The sequence below is a fragment of the Onychomys torridus genome, chromosome 5 (assembly GCF_903995425.1).
Source record: "Onychomys torridus chromosome 5, mOncTor1.1, whole genome shotgun sequence".
NCBI lineage: Eukaryota > Metazoa > Chordata > Mammalia > Rodentia > Cricetidae > Onychomys > Onychomys torridus.
In genome coordinates this window covers 128,186,704-128,201,275 of record NC_050447.1, presented here as the reverse complement: position 1 = coordinate 128,201,275, position 14,572 = coordinate 128,186,704, and the positions used below count along the sequence as shown (strand labels likewise).

The 14,572-nt window shown below is 40.0% G+C and overlaps 1 protein-coding gene across 6 annotated transcripts in view; it reads right to left on the bottom strand.

The window, feature by feature from the left end:
• Nsd1 (nuclear receptor binding SET domain protein 1) overlaps positions 1-14,572 on the bottom strand; it is a 109,254-nt gene that overhangs the window by 27,365 nt on the left and 67,317 nt on the right. For all 6 annotated transcript variants that reach the window (XM_036188186.1, XM_036188184.1, XM_036188187.1 and 3 more), the window contains 3 exons: positions 9,735-9,858; positions 2,058-2,258; positions 543-722 (listed from right to left, as the gene is read on the bottom strand). In XM_036188186.1, the coding sequence (XP_036044079.1) occupies positions 543-722; positions 2,058-2,258; positions 9,735-9,858 (505 nt within the window). The remainder of the gene's footprint in view (positions 1-542; positions 723-2,057; positions 2,259-9,734; positions 9,859-14,572) is intronic.

Genomic DNA, 14,572 nt, shown 5'->3' with positions numbered 1-14,572 from the left:
TCTGGCCTTCTCTGGTACTGCATTCATGTGATGTAGACATACACCACAAAGATTATAGGTGCACACCACATCAATTTATATAAAATCTAATTCTTTGGGCATGTTGGCTAGGCAAGTACTATGCCAACTGAGTTATATTCCAGCCTCATGTATATAAATTAAAGAGGATACATGGGGGACTGAAGAGATGTCTCAGTGGGTCATAATGGGCTTGCTATTGTAGTATGAGGACCCTAAGTAGGATTCCCAGCACCAAGGAAAGCCAGCCTGCAAACCCAGCACTGGGTAGCTGAGACAAGCAGAACCTAGGGATTCTATAGCACATCGGTCTAGCCAAAAGGGTGACCGAGAGATCTTATTTTCAGAGTCAGAGAGGTGGGCCACGTTTGAAGACCCGAGCTTGACATCCAGGACCCACATGGTAGAAGGAGAGAACCATCTCTTGTAAGTTGTCCACATATTCACTCCAAAACACATAAAGTCTAAACATTGGATAATCCCTTTGAAACCACTCATAAAATCAGAAGTCATCATTATCTTACCTTCTGAGCACACAAAACACCAGCTAACATTAACATGCTCATGATTTCGGCAACCCCGCCTAGGGGTGAAGTGATTAGGGCAGATGATACTATTAGATGCAAGGATTTTTGACCCAGCAGCAAGACAAAAGTCATTAGCATGGTATGCCACAGGACAGCGGACACAGCGCATCAGACGACCTACATATATGGACAGCAGAGAAAGGGGGAGGGGCAAGAGAAAAAGATTACATATGGAAACAAAGTGCATTATGTAAGTCTATTTGTCAGCAGAGAGAAGGACTACCTAAAATCATGGCTCTTACACATGTGTTCCACTATTAAGAGTAAGAGGAGCTGGGTGGTGGTGTCGTTAGGAGGAAGAACCAGGCAGATCTCTGTGAGTTTGAGGCCAGCCTGGTCTACAGAGATCTAGGACAGGCACCAAAACTATACAGAGAAACCCTATCTCTAAAAACAAACAAACAAAAACAGAACAAAAGGGCTGGAGAGATGGCTTAGAGGTTAAGAGCACCAATTGTTCTTCCAGAGGTCCTGAGTTCGATTCCCAGTACCCACATGGTGGCTCACAACCATCTGTAATGAGATCTGGCGCCCTCTTCTGTGTACATGATAAATAAATAAATAAATCTCAACTAATCAATCAATAGTGAGAGGGAAGCTCTGTGCTAGTCACCCAGTGGGAGTAGGATTGCACAATTGTAAATACACCTGCCTCAGCAAGGGACCATGATCCAGATAACTGCCTTGAATCCTCTAATGCCTTGAATAAGTCAAAATGAAAAGGAATAGACTCACGAGGCAGAGGCAGGTGAGCTCAGAGACCAGCCTGGTCTACAGAGGGAGTTCCAGGACAGCCAGAGCTACACAGAGAAACCTTGTCTTAAAAACCAAAAGATTACAAAAAAAAAAAAAGGGGAATGGAACAGTGTACTGATGTTTGCCTAGTACTCTAGGATGCTTGTTTCCACATGGATCTCCTAATATATTTCTAAACTAAAAACCAGTATCAAACAACTTAAATCAATCTATATGGCAGCAACAATTAAAAGGGGATATAAAATGCACTGAATAGAAGATGTTTTCAAACAAAATCTCCAGAGATATCTAAATATTTTAAACCACCAGCTAGAAATCCCACAGAATACAACATGCTATAAGTGAAATTCATTACTCTATTAGGCTACAATGTTGCTACTTTACCAAATTGACAAGCAGGAGTCTATGAAGTGATGCTCCAGATTGCACTTGAAAATAAATATTGCCAAAGCAATCGAAGCCTTATAATTAGAAGATTGGTTTATATTATTAAAAACAATAACATCCCAGCAGTGGTGGTGCACGCTTTTAATCCCAACACTCGGGAGGCAGAGGCAGGTGGATCTCTGTGAGTTGGAGGCCAGCCTGGTCTACAGAGTGAGTTCCATGACAGGCACCAAAGCTACACAGAGAAACCCTGTTTCAAAAAACAAAAAGCAGCAGCAACAACAAAAGCAAAACCACAACAAAAACTACCTTTAGAAGCAGATACATTGGCTGGATTAGCAGCATGACAAGTTATACAGATGTGGAGGGGGCACCTGAAGCCCTTGTTCTGCATGACAGTTGGTGGGTACTTCTTGACACATTCTTCATGGTAAAACTTCCCACATAAGGGCAGAAGGCACCTTTTTACATCTTCCCCACTCTGCTTACATACAAAACAGGTATGGATTCCTGGGAAAGGAAAGAGGAAACAAGTTAGTAATCTATCTAAGCTAATCTATCTAAGCCATTAGGTCTAAGTTCGTGAAGAACTTTATTGAACCAAACTGACAAAATCTGACCCTAATAAATGAACAACTTTAGCACCTTTATAAGTGGGCAATCTGATCTGATATGTGCTCATTGGTATGATGTAACAAGGTGTGTATTATACTGTCTACAAAGCATTTCTGTCAAAAGAGAAACTCATTGTGATCAAATCCAGCCTCTAAATCCAACTACATTGTAGGTGATACAGAAAACACAGGAACAAGGGGTTGGCTTGACATCCCAGTGGGTTTAAGTGTTTGCTCTCAAGTCTTATTCCTGGTTTGTGTGATAAAATCCCCTGACAAAGCAAGAATTTATTTTAGCTTACAATTTCAGATTATGGTCTATCACTTCACGATGTCAAGGTGACAGAAACTTGAAGCAGCTAGTGCTACCCAGTCACGAGTAGAGAAAATGAATGTATGGCTTGCACTTTTAGACTGGATTTTGCCAAGTCAATTTCCTTAAGGCAATTTCCTATAGACATGCCCACAGGCCAAGCAGATGTAGACAATTTTTTGTGAAGCTTTCTGGGGAATTCTGAAACCCGAACTCAACAGATCCACCTACTTCTCTATCTCTCAAATGCTAGGATTAAATAAAGGCTTGTACCACTGCATTCAACACAATTCTTATTCCTTCTCAGATAATTCTACAACGTGTCAAGCTGACAATTCAGCACACTTCTTATCCCTTCTAAGATAATTCTACATTGTGTAAAGCTGGCAATTATAACTATCAGTCAGTTTGGATCTTTTTTAAAAAGAGTTTTATTTATTTATTATATATTCTGCCTGCATACCAGAAGAGGACACCAGATCTCATTGCAGATGGCTATGAGCCATCATGTGGTTTCTGGGAATTGAACTCAGGACCTCTGGAAGAGCAGTCAGTGATCTTAACCTATGAGCAATTGCTATGCGCCCCTCCCCACTTCTTTAAATACCTTTGAGACAAATGGAAAAATCTGAAAATGAACCCAAGAGTTACTATAACTCTTGAAAATCTATTGGATTTTCTTTTGAAAAGTCTGTTAGAAGACTTCAATGAGCACTTACAGATTCTTTTTGTGTGTACATGTTTGTAATGTCTTCCTCAGTCACTCTTACCTTTTATATTTATTTGTTTATTTTTGGTTTTTATTTTTATTTATTATTTTATTTATTTATTTATTTATTGATTGCCACAGCTGAGGATCGAAACCAGGGCCTTGCGCTTGCTAGGCAAGTGCTCTACTACTGAGCTAAATCCTCAACCCCTGGTTTTTATTTTTGATGTAGGGTTTCTCTGTGTAATAGTTCTGGAAATCCTGGAATTTGCTTTGTAGCCCAGGCTGGCCTCAAACTCACAGAGCCTCTGCCTCTCAAGCGCTGGGTTAAAGGCATGAGCTAACTCTGCCCAGCCTCTACCTTTTATTTTTTAAAGATTTATTTGAGTGTGCATATTCGCATGAGGCCACAAAAGGATGTTGGATCCCCTGGAACCTGAGTTACAGGCAGTTGTGATCTGCCCAATTTGGTTGCAGGGCAATGAACTCAGGTTCTATGAAAGAGCATGAGGCCTAGCGCTCGCCCCGCCCCTTACTTTTAGAAACAATGTGGCTCCAGGAAGCTGTCTGTCTCTGCCTACCAGTGGCTGGGATTACAGACACACAGACCCATACCTGACCTTTTACATGGATACTGGGAATCCAAGCTCAGGTCCTTATGCTGGTATGATAGTCATTTTACTGACTGAGCCACCTGGCTAACAGAACACACGCAAACTCTTTACTTTTTGTTCTACCATTATTTAAGGAAAGAAAGAGAAGCGGGAAGGGGTAAAAAGAAGAGACCCTGCTTTGGAGATACAGTACCATAAGATACAGAGGAAGGGAAAAGGCCAGTACTGAAAAGCAAATTTGAGCATGAACCTTGACATCTGCCATAAAATAGAAGCTCATTTCACTAAAATACCCATCTATAAATAGAGATCATTCAGTTAATAAAATCTAAGGAAAAATGTAAACTATGTATTTGTAAAGAAACAAGTGGATACTACAGACCTGCTATTTATTATTCAACTAGAGCAATCTCAGCAATGAGATGATCACCCTGTTACAGCAAAACAGGGAGAACCACCAGGGAAGGAAATAACATCTGAATTTGTCTAAGAGCAGGTAAAGTATCTCTTAAAAAAACAAAAAGATTGATTTATATGATAGTTCTGTGATATACTGCTTGCCTAGCCTGCATAAGACTCTGAATTTAACTCACTCTGGATCTAACTTCCAGGCCTGGAAAAAACAAAAGTAGAAGTTTCACTATACTTCAAATCACACACACACACACACACACACACACACACACACACACACACACACACACACTACTTTAAAATAGATTATACACATAAATATGAAGACAGAAACTATAAAAACCACAGAAGACATACTAGTGGGGGGAAAGAGTGCCACTGAGTTAAGCTGTATTTCTTAAATACAAATAAAGTTGATAAACTAGGGACCCAGAGACGCCTCAGTGGTTAAGAGCACACTGGTTTCTCTTCCAGAAGACAGATGCCAGCACCCATATGGATCTCACCACCATCTGTAACTCCAATTCTAGGGGAACCAATATCCCCTTCTAGCTTTTGAGGTCACTGTAGTGGTATTGTGTTCCCCAAAATATTATGCACCCTAATAAACTTATCTGGGGTCAGAGACAGAACAACCACTAGATACAGAGGCTAGAAAATGGTGGCATTCACACCTTTAATCCTAGCATTACAGAGACAGAAATCAGTCTGGATCTTTGTGAGTTCAAGACCACATTGGAAACAGCCAGGCATGGTGACTCACACCTTTAATCCCAAGAAGTGATGGCAAGAAGCAGAAAGATATATAAGGTGTGAAGACCAGAAACTAGAAACATTTGGCTGGTTAAGCTTTTAGGCTTTGAGCAGCACAGTTCAGCTGAGATCCATTTGGATGAGGACACAGAAGCTTCCAGTCTGAGGAAACAAGACCAGCTGAGGAACTGGCAGGTGTGGTAGCTGTGGCTTGTTCTGTCTCTCTGATCTTTCAGCATTCACCCCAATAACTGGCCTCAGGTTTGATTTTATTAATAAGAACTTTTTAAGATTCATGTTACAGGTCACCAGGCATGCAGGCAAAACGCTCATATACATAAAATAAAAATCTTCTTAGAAGTTGATAAACTTTATCAAATTCTGAGCCAGGAATAATGGTGTATGCTTGTGATACCAACAATGATGAGGGTCCTTGAGAATTTACAGCCAGCCTGAGATCATATCTCCTAAGACAGATGGACGTAGCTCAGTGGTAGAGCTGGTCTACTATGCACAGAGTTTACCCCAGGACCACAAACAAACCAACACTCTAAAGACTCTGCCAAAAGACAGTGAAAACTGATATAATTGATAGAGCAGCACACGGAGGATGAGTAAATTGCCAACTCAAGAACAACAAAAAAGGAAAAAACAAACAAACAAACAAACAAACAAACAAATAACAGAGAAACAAGAGGATAAGGTGAAGAGACCACCACAATAGGAAATACTGTATACGGATTGGTCAGGGTAAGGACATTTTAGATGTGACCCTAACACCAGAGAACAAACAAAACATAAGCAAATCAGATTTGAACACAGTAAAAAAGCTAGTCATAGTGGCTCATACCTATAATCTTAGCATTTGGGAGGCTGTAGGTAGGAACAGGTTGGGCTACAAAATGACTGTCTCAGAAACAAAACAAACAAAAAAGACAAAAACAAAAAACCCCAATGCCTAAGAAGAAACAGTGAACACAGGTAAGAGAAAACCTAACCAACAGAAGAGGCACTTGGGAGGCAGAGGCAGTAGGAGTTCCAGGACAGCCTGGTCAACAGAGTTCAAGGTTACATAGTGAGATCCTGCCTATCTCAAAGCAACAAAACTACACCAAATACAAAATCAAAATAACAGAAAGACTGAACATATACAGGAATTTCAATGATCAAGTATTTTTGTCTAGATTGGTATTTAATTATTTGTGTCAAGGTTTCACTCTGTCTCCAGGTTTTGGGGATTGATTGTAAGAAGGCATCACCACCAACTGGCTCTGAATATGTGAAGCTTATCTGTAACAAACAACATGGTTAAGTTCTCTTTGTTACCTAATATTTAATGGTATTTATTGGTGGTTCAGAGGGTAACACTGCTTGTTATGTAAGTCTAATTACCTGAGTTTGATCCCCAGAATGGACAAAATGTTAGAGAGCATCAAATATCTTCAGACCTACATACACCTACCAAAGCATGATGAGTTCTCTCACATGCATCATAAACATACACAATAATATGGAAAATAAAATTTAAAAACAATACCCCTACATGGGTAGAGAATTTAATAGCAGTTACCAAGACTCAGAGAACTGGGTTGAAGTTAGTCAACAAAATATAAAGGTATAATTAGGAAAAAAAAATACTCTTCTACAGAAGGGGGTAACAGTAAGTTATTTTTAATGTGGACTTTTAAAAGATCCTGCCGGGCGGTGGTGGCGCATGCCTTTAGTCTCAGCACTCAAGAGGCAGAGTCAGGCAGATCTCTGTGACTTTGAGACCAGCATGGTCTACAGAGTGAGTTCCAGGACACATAAAACATGAATCTTTAAAAAAATTTTTTTTTAGCCAGGTGGTGGTGGTACACGCCTGTAATCACAGCACTTGGGAGGCAGAGGCAGGCAGATCTCTGTGAGTTCAAGGCCAGCCTGGTCTATAGAGCTAGTCCAGGACAGACTCCAAAGCTACAGAGAAACCCTTTCTCAAAAAACAAAAAACAAAACAAAAAAAAGATTTTTTAAAAACTATATTTTTTGATTTAGAAAACAAATCCTAAGTCATATCTTAGGCATAAAATCCTGGCACTTAGGAAGTAGAAAAAGGAGTACAGTAGGTTCAAGGTCCTCAAATATAGTCACAGTGGGTTAACGCTACAGGAAATGATCTAAAATCACAACAAAAACAAAATTTAAGCGACAGACTAGGAGAATATTTTGAAAAGCCTATCTGAGAGAGCTCTTATATTCAGAAGATTTAAAAAAAAAGGGGGGGAGGCAGGGCATAGTGGCATATCCCTTTACTCCCAGCACTTCCAAGGAAGAGGCAGACGGATTTCTGAGTTTGAGGCCAGTCTAGTCTACATAGTGAGTTCCAGGCCAGCTAGGGCTGCATAGAGAGATAGTCTCTACTGTCCTGATGGTTTGAATAGAAGGTGGCAAACAGGCACATGACAAAAGCATTGCTAGTTAGTAAATGCAAATTAGTAAACTAAAACAAGAGATTCTACCATCCAGCTACCAACATAATCAAATGAAAAGTACTGACAATAAAGAAGAAACAAACCCTAATAAATCATAGCAAAGAATGTAAAATGTTAATTCAAAGTTATACTACCACATAATTTACACGTTCTACTAAGATACTTATTCATCCAAAAGTAAAGAAAATAAGCTTTATTTTTAAAAGCCTAAACCATAAACTCTCAAATGTCAATCAATATATGAAAGGATAAACAAAATAGTAAATACCTACAATTAAGTACTATTAAACAATGAAAAGTCTTTCCTAAGGTTAGGATAATGAACTATGATATAAGCAACAATGTTGGTAATTAGTCATTATGCTGAATTATGATTTCTCAGGCATTTTCAGATATATACGAATATAAATGTTACAACAAATCAAACTGTACACTTTATCGTTTTAATATAGGGTCTCACTGTGCAGTTCTGACTGGCCAGGAACCAGCTATGTAGACCAGGCTAGTCTCAAACTCAGATATCCACCTGCCTCATGAGTGTACCACCTCACCCAGCACACACACACCATTGTCAATCATCACCATCATACTCTGGTAGATGCCAGTGGAAAACCTGAGGAGTCAGTTCTCTCCTTCCATCATGTGGGTCCTGGGCATCAACAACTCATGTATTCAGGCTCTGTGACAGCTTGAGCCATCTTGCCACCCTCCCCCACATACGGCCTTTTTTTAAAGATAGCATCTCATGGGATTAGAGAAATGGTTCAGCCGTTAAGAGCACCAGTTGCTCTTCCAGAGGATACAATCTTAATTCTCAGCATCCACATGTTAGCTCACAACTATCTGTAAATTCCAATTCCAGGGGATCTCATACCTTCTTCTAACCTACTCATGTTATCAGGTATTTAAATGATTCATAGTTGGGTTGGGGATTTAGCTCAGTGGTAGAGCGCTAGCCAAGCAAGCACAAGGCCCTGGGTTCAATCCTCAGCTCAAAAAAAAAAAAAAAAAAAAAAAGATTAATAGCTAAACATGCACGCAAAACTAATAAATTTTTAAGAGTAACATCACACACACACAGAGACATAAACACATTAAAAATAAAAGGATAAAGGTAAAGGGATTGGGGATTTAGCTCAGTGGTAGAGTATTTGCCTAGCAAGTGCAAGGCCCTGGGTTCAATCCTCAGCCCCAAAAATAAAGAAACAAATAAAATAAATAAAAAAGGACATTGCTGGATATGGTGGTACATGCCTTTAATCCCAGCACTTAAAAGGTAGAGGCAGGTAGCTCTTTTTGTGTTTGAGGCCAGCGTGGTGTACTCCAGGGTTATAGAGAAACCCTGTCTCAAGGAAAAGGGGAAAAAAAAAAGATCTAATGATGTAGGCCCATACAGGCCTTAAGCTCCTAATCTGCCTCATTACATGTGCCAACACCTCAATAGAGTTGTTTTTGTTTGTTTGTTTTTTTGAGACAGGGTTTCTCCATGTAGCTTTGGAGCCTTTCCTGGAACTCATTCTGTAGCCTAGCCTGGTCTCAAACTCATGGAGGTCCATCTCCCTTTGTCCCCGAGTGTGCTGGGATTAAAGGCATGCGCCACCACTGCCCGGCCTCAATTGAGGTGTTTAAGAATGAGCTGGACAGAAATGTTGGCTTACATCTACAATTCCAACACTCAGAAGGCCAAGGCAGAAAGAGTTCCAGAGTTAAAAGCAAGCCTGGGCTAAGGTGTGAGGAAGGGGAGTGGAGAGTGGAAAGGATGGGAAGAAAGATGATCTTCTGATACATCCTTTAAAACAGATGAATCTCAAAGACATTACTACACTTGAGTCACACAGAAATGACTGAATACTATTTCATTTATATGCAGAAACATCTTTACCTTGGGATCAGTTTATTCGGAGATCATTTCAGAATGACAAAGATAAGGCACTCTATTATCATGTAAGATTTTCTGAGGGTTAGGACTTTATAGTACCTATACCTACATGTGCAACCACATGTTCACTGTTGTCAGAAAGTGGCACCTTCAATATACCTTTTTCCTAAAAAACTTAAAATTCCGATTATATTAGATGGCAGACTTTATCCACTTTACCTGTGCGACACTCATTGCAGATAAATTTTCCTCGAGGCATCTCAGTTAGGCCAAGGCACTCCAGGTGGAAAGCCCCACAGCACTGAGCCTCACATAACAACAGCTCACCCAGTTTCTCACAGTTCTGTAAAGGAAAAGAAATAGATGTGTCTGTAAAGAGACTTTTTTTGTTTGTTTGTTTTTTGTTTTTTTGTTTTTTGGGTTTTTTTTTTTTGTTTGTGGAGCTGAGGATTGAACCCAGGGCCTTGCGCTTCTACCACTGAGCTAAATCCCCAACCCCTGTAAAAGACTTTTAAAAAGTCCAAAATGAAGAGCTCTCATGAGATCAAAGGTTAAGAAATACCTTTTCTCTGTGAAATCCTCTCATTTATGCAATGAATATTTAATGATTATCTCCTATTTGTCAGGCATAAGAAGATCTCTGGTTTTTATGGGGAGAGATGACACAAACAAAAAAGAATTGTCTCACTTTTCTTATTGCTGTGACAAATAAATCCCCCAAGAAAAGCAATCTAAGGGAGACAGGATTATTCTGGCTTAAAGTTCAAGATACAGTCAGGCTGGGCAGTGGTAGCGAACACCTTTAATCCCAGCACTCAGGAGGCAGAGGCAGGCAGATCTCTATGAGTTCGAGGCCAGCCTGGGCTACAGTGCAAGATCCAGTACAGGCTCCAAAACTACATAGAGAAACCCTGTCTCAAAAACAAAAACAGGGGTTGGGGATTTAGCTCAGTGGTAGAGTGCTTGCCTCATATGCACAAGGCCCTGAGTTCCATCCTCAGCTCCAAAACAAAAACAAACAAACAATACAACAGTCTACTGTGGTGGGGAGGTCAAGGTAGCAAGAGTTTGATCTAGCTGGTCACACATCAACTGTAATCAGGAATAGAGACCAATGAACAGCTTTAGCTTTGCTCAGTCTGGAAGGTCAAGCCAAGGGAATGGCACCATCCACAGTGGGCAAATTCCCCACTTTAATTAATTAACCTACTCGAGATAATCCCTCCCTTACAGGCAAGAACAGAGAATAAATAATCCCTCACAGGTGTACCTGGAGGTGATTCCAAAATCCTGTCAAGTTGATAATTAACACTAATAATAACACAGGAAAGAAATCAGATAATGATCAATCAGTATTAGGCAGAGAATAGCTAACTTGGCTTTGGTTATGAGGATGACGTCTTAGGCCAGGGTCTGAAAGTTCAAGTTAGGCTGTGAAGGGACAAAGGAAGGGAGCAAGCACAAGGCCCACAGGCAGGAAAACGTGACTGAAGCCACAAAGAAAGCCAGTTACTTTCCTAAAGTGAAGACAGGTCATAACTGGCAGGAGATGACATAAAAAAAGACCAGGGTCCATAATTTCAGATTTTATTCTAGTACAAAGATGTACTATTGGAGAGCTTTGCCAAATGAAGGCTGGACTCTGGTGTTCATTTTAAAAAGATCCTGCAGCTGGTTATTAGAAAAGGAAATTCAAGAACAAGGTTAAGAGGAGACAAACCAGAAGGAGGCAATGTCAGCCAACTGGACTTGGTTCCTAACAGCACCAAAATAAGAGCCCTTTGAGATGTCCCTCAAATTACTTAAAACAAAACAAACAAACAAACAAACAAACAAACAAAAAACAGATCCCCTCACACCCCTTCTCTCTTTGTCCCTCTCACTGGGAACCAAACAAAGTTTTGGTCCCATCAGGAGAGAGGGACATCACATCACTGACTGAAACAGTCTCATGAAGAAGACATGGTGTCACTAAAGAGAAGAGCTTATTGAAATGAAGATATTATCTCTCATTATGAAAACCCTGGAAATTCCCAATATGTTACTTTTTATCCCATCTGTATCTACACACTGATTGACAAACAAATTCTAGAACAAAAATAAGCCTTATACTATCAACTAGGACACCCCATACCCAAATCTGTGAAAACCCAAGTCCTGTGTACAAAATGACATAAAAAACTACATAGTTGGGTTGGGGATTTAGCTCAGTGGGCAAGTGCAAGGCCCTGGGTTTGATGCTCAGCTAAAAAACCAAAACCAAAACAAAAACAAAAACAAACAAAACCTGTATATGCTCTTGTGTACTTCAAAACACTTAAATTATAACACCTTTTATAGCGTACACGCTATGTACATAGTTGTTCCTTGAGAAAGTCTCAACAACAAAGAGTCTGTATGAGGCTGAGGAGATGGCTCAGTAAAGTGCTTTCTGTACAAGCATGAGGAACTAGGTACAATCCAAACCCCATGTAGAAAGCCAGGCATGGTGGTGCACACTTGTAAACCTACGCTGGAGAAACAGACAGACAGATTCCTGGATCCTGCTGGCTAGCTAGCCTACCTAAACAGCAAGTCCTAGATCCCTGTGAGAGACTTTGCCTCAAAAGTCAAAATGGACAGGGTTGAGCATGGCAGCACAGCTTTAATCCCAGATGAGAAGGTAGAAGGATCTCTATGAGTTCCAGGTCAGTCAGGGCTACATAGTGAGACTGTCTCAAAGACCAATTAAAAAAAAAAAAAAAAAAAAAAAAAGTGAACAACTCCAGAGGAACGACACCCTATTTTTGACTTCTGGCTTCCACCATGCATAAGCACACATGTATACACAGACAGATAGACAGACAGACAGACAGACACAGACACAGACACAGACACACACACACATACACACACAGAGTCACAAAATACAAACACCTGTACGTATGTGTACCCCTCCAAATAAATCTGTACATGTTCAGTACAGACCCAGCCATCAACTATTACAGTATACATCACAAACAATATAAACCTTCCCAAAGTATTTTTCCATCTATACAATTGGTTGAATCCATAGAAACCAAAATCTAATATTTGTAACAAGTCAATAGAAATAGCCAGGATGGTGGCCAAGGCTTTAACCCCAGTACAAGGGAGGCAGAGGCAGGTGGATCTGAGTTCAAGGTCAGCCTGGTCTACAGAGTGAGTTCTAGGACAGCCAGGGAAACCCATTTATTTAGGTGACAAAAGGTCTTGGTCACTTAAATAAACAAGTAGGAAAATGTTAGGGAGAAAGTTAAGCTTAGGGCCTTAATGTAGTAGAAATTACTACTTCTCAAATATTTGACTTTCCTATTACCTATTACTCCCAAATCAAAACTAAAACTAATAAAAAGAAAAAAATCCTGTTTTATATATTTACATATTTAGGGAGCCACTGACAGTTTTCATACAGTAAGCAAATCCACATTCAATTTAAAATACGAAATTTTCAATTATAGTACAAAGTGAATGAATTTTTCAAATTAACTACATGGTTTACCATCATAACCCCTTAGTTGGGATAACCATATCATTTACCTTTGAACTGGACACTTGAGAAAGGAAGTTTTACAAATAAGTTCTATCAGGGCAATAAAATGTATGCACCTCACATCAATCCAGTAAGCCCGGACCACCCCTTTCTACCTACTCCTCCTGTCCCACACGTAGCTTAAAACGGCCTCAAACTTCATTCTGCCTGTATCTCCCTCCCAAGTGCTCAAATTATACGGTATAACCATACCAAGTTTGAATTTTTTTTTTTTAAAAGATAGGGTCTCACTATATGGCCTTCAATGGCTTGGAACTCGATAAATAGACTACTAGGTTAACCTGAAACTCAGAGATCCACCTGGCTCTGTCTTTTGAGTGCTAGGACTAAAAATGTGAGTAACAACTTGACTGGCAAATATTCTTTTAAAAAATGGTATTTGTAAAATGTGTTTACACTCTGACTTGTTTTTATCAATAATTAATGAGCATAACTGTTTTTCAGGATCAACACTGTATTTGGGAATTAGTCCAAATATGGAAAACATCCCACCCCCACTCCAAAGAGACAGGGTCTCACTATGTATCACAGGCTGTCTTGGAACTCACTCTATAGACCAGGCTGACCTTGAACTCAGAGATATACCTGCCTCTGCTTCCACAGTGATGGGATTAGAGGTGTGCAACACTCTGCTGGCTCAGGTAAACATTCTTAATGTAACAGAGAAAATGACAATGCAAAGCAATGGGATAAAATTGTATCTGTCACAGTAACAGAGCCTGGGCCTGGGATTACTTTTTAGTTGTTTCAATTAAAAACAATAGGTCCAGGAAGGGTGGAGGCCAAAGCAGGCAGACTTCTGTGAGTTTGAGGCCAGTCTGGTCAACACAGGAAGTTCCAGACCAGCCAGGGCTATTAAGTAAGATCCCAGCTCAAAAAATAAAAACCAAAACCACCAATAAATCAATAAATACAGCGGCAGAGAAAGTGAATCAATGAATAATGCGCTTGCCTTGTAAGCATGGGACCTGAGTTCACATTCACAACACCCCACACAGAAAGCCAAGCCTCCAGTGTGCGTACAATCTCGGCAGCTATGAGATGTGAGGAAATAACAAGCAGACCCCTCGATGCTCATGGTCAATGTATCTAAGTTTCAGGACAAATGGCAGGCCCAGTTTCAAACAAAAAGTGTTGGTCACCTGGGGAATCTCCACTCAAAATTGTCCTCAGACCTCGATACATTATGACACACACACACACACACACACACACACACACACACACGCCAAGTATATCAGGTTTTCATAATGTCAGATTTTAAGAATTTACAAAGGTAAATCAAGGAACTGATAACTCACAAAGCCACATAAACACCTCACAAAGAAACAGCACAACAGTTAGGACTCAAAACAACTAGGTTTGAATCCAGGATGCACCATGACCACATGCAACCAATGTAATCTCTTGTGTAGTTCAGTTTCTCATATGCAGAATGGGAATAACAAAAAACCTCCACCTTAAAAGATTGTTAGGATGAATAAAT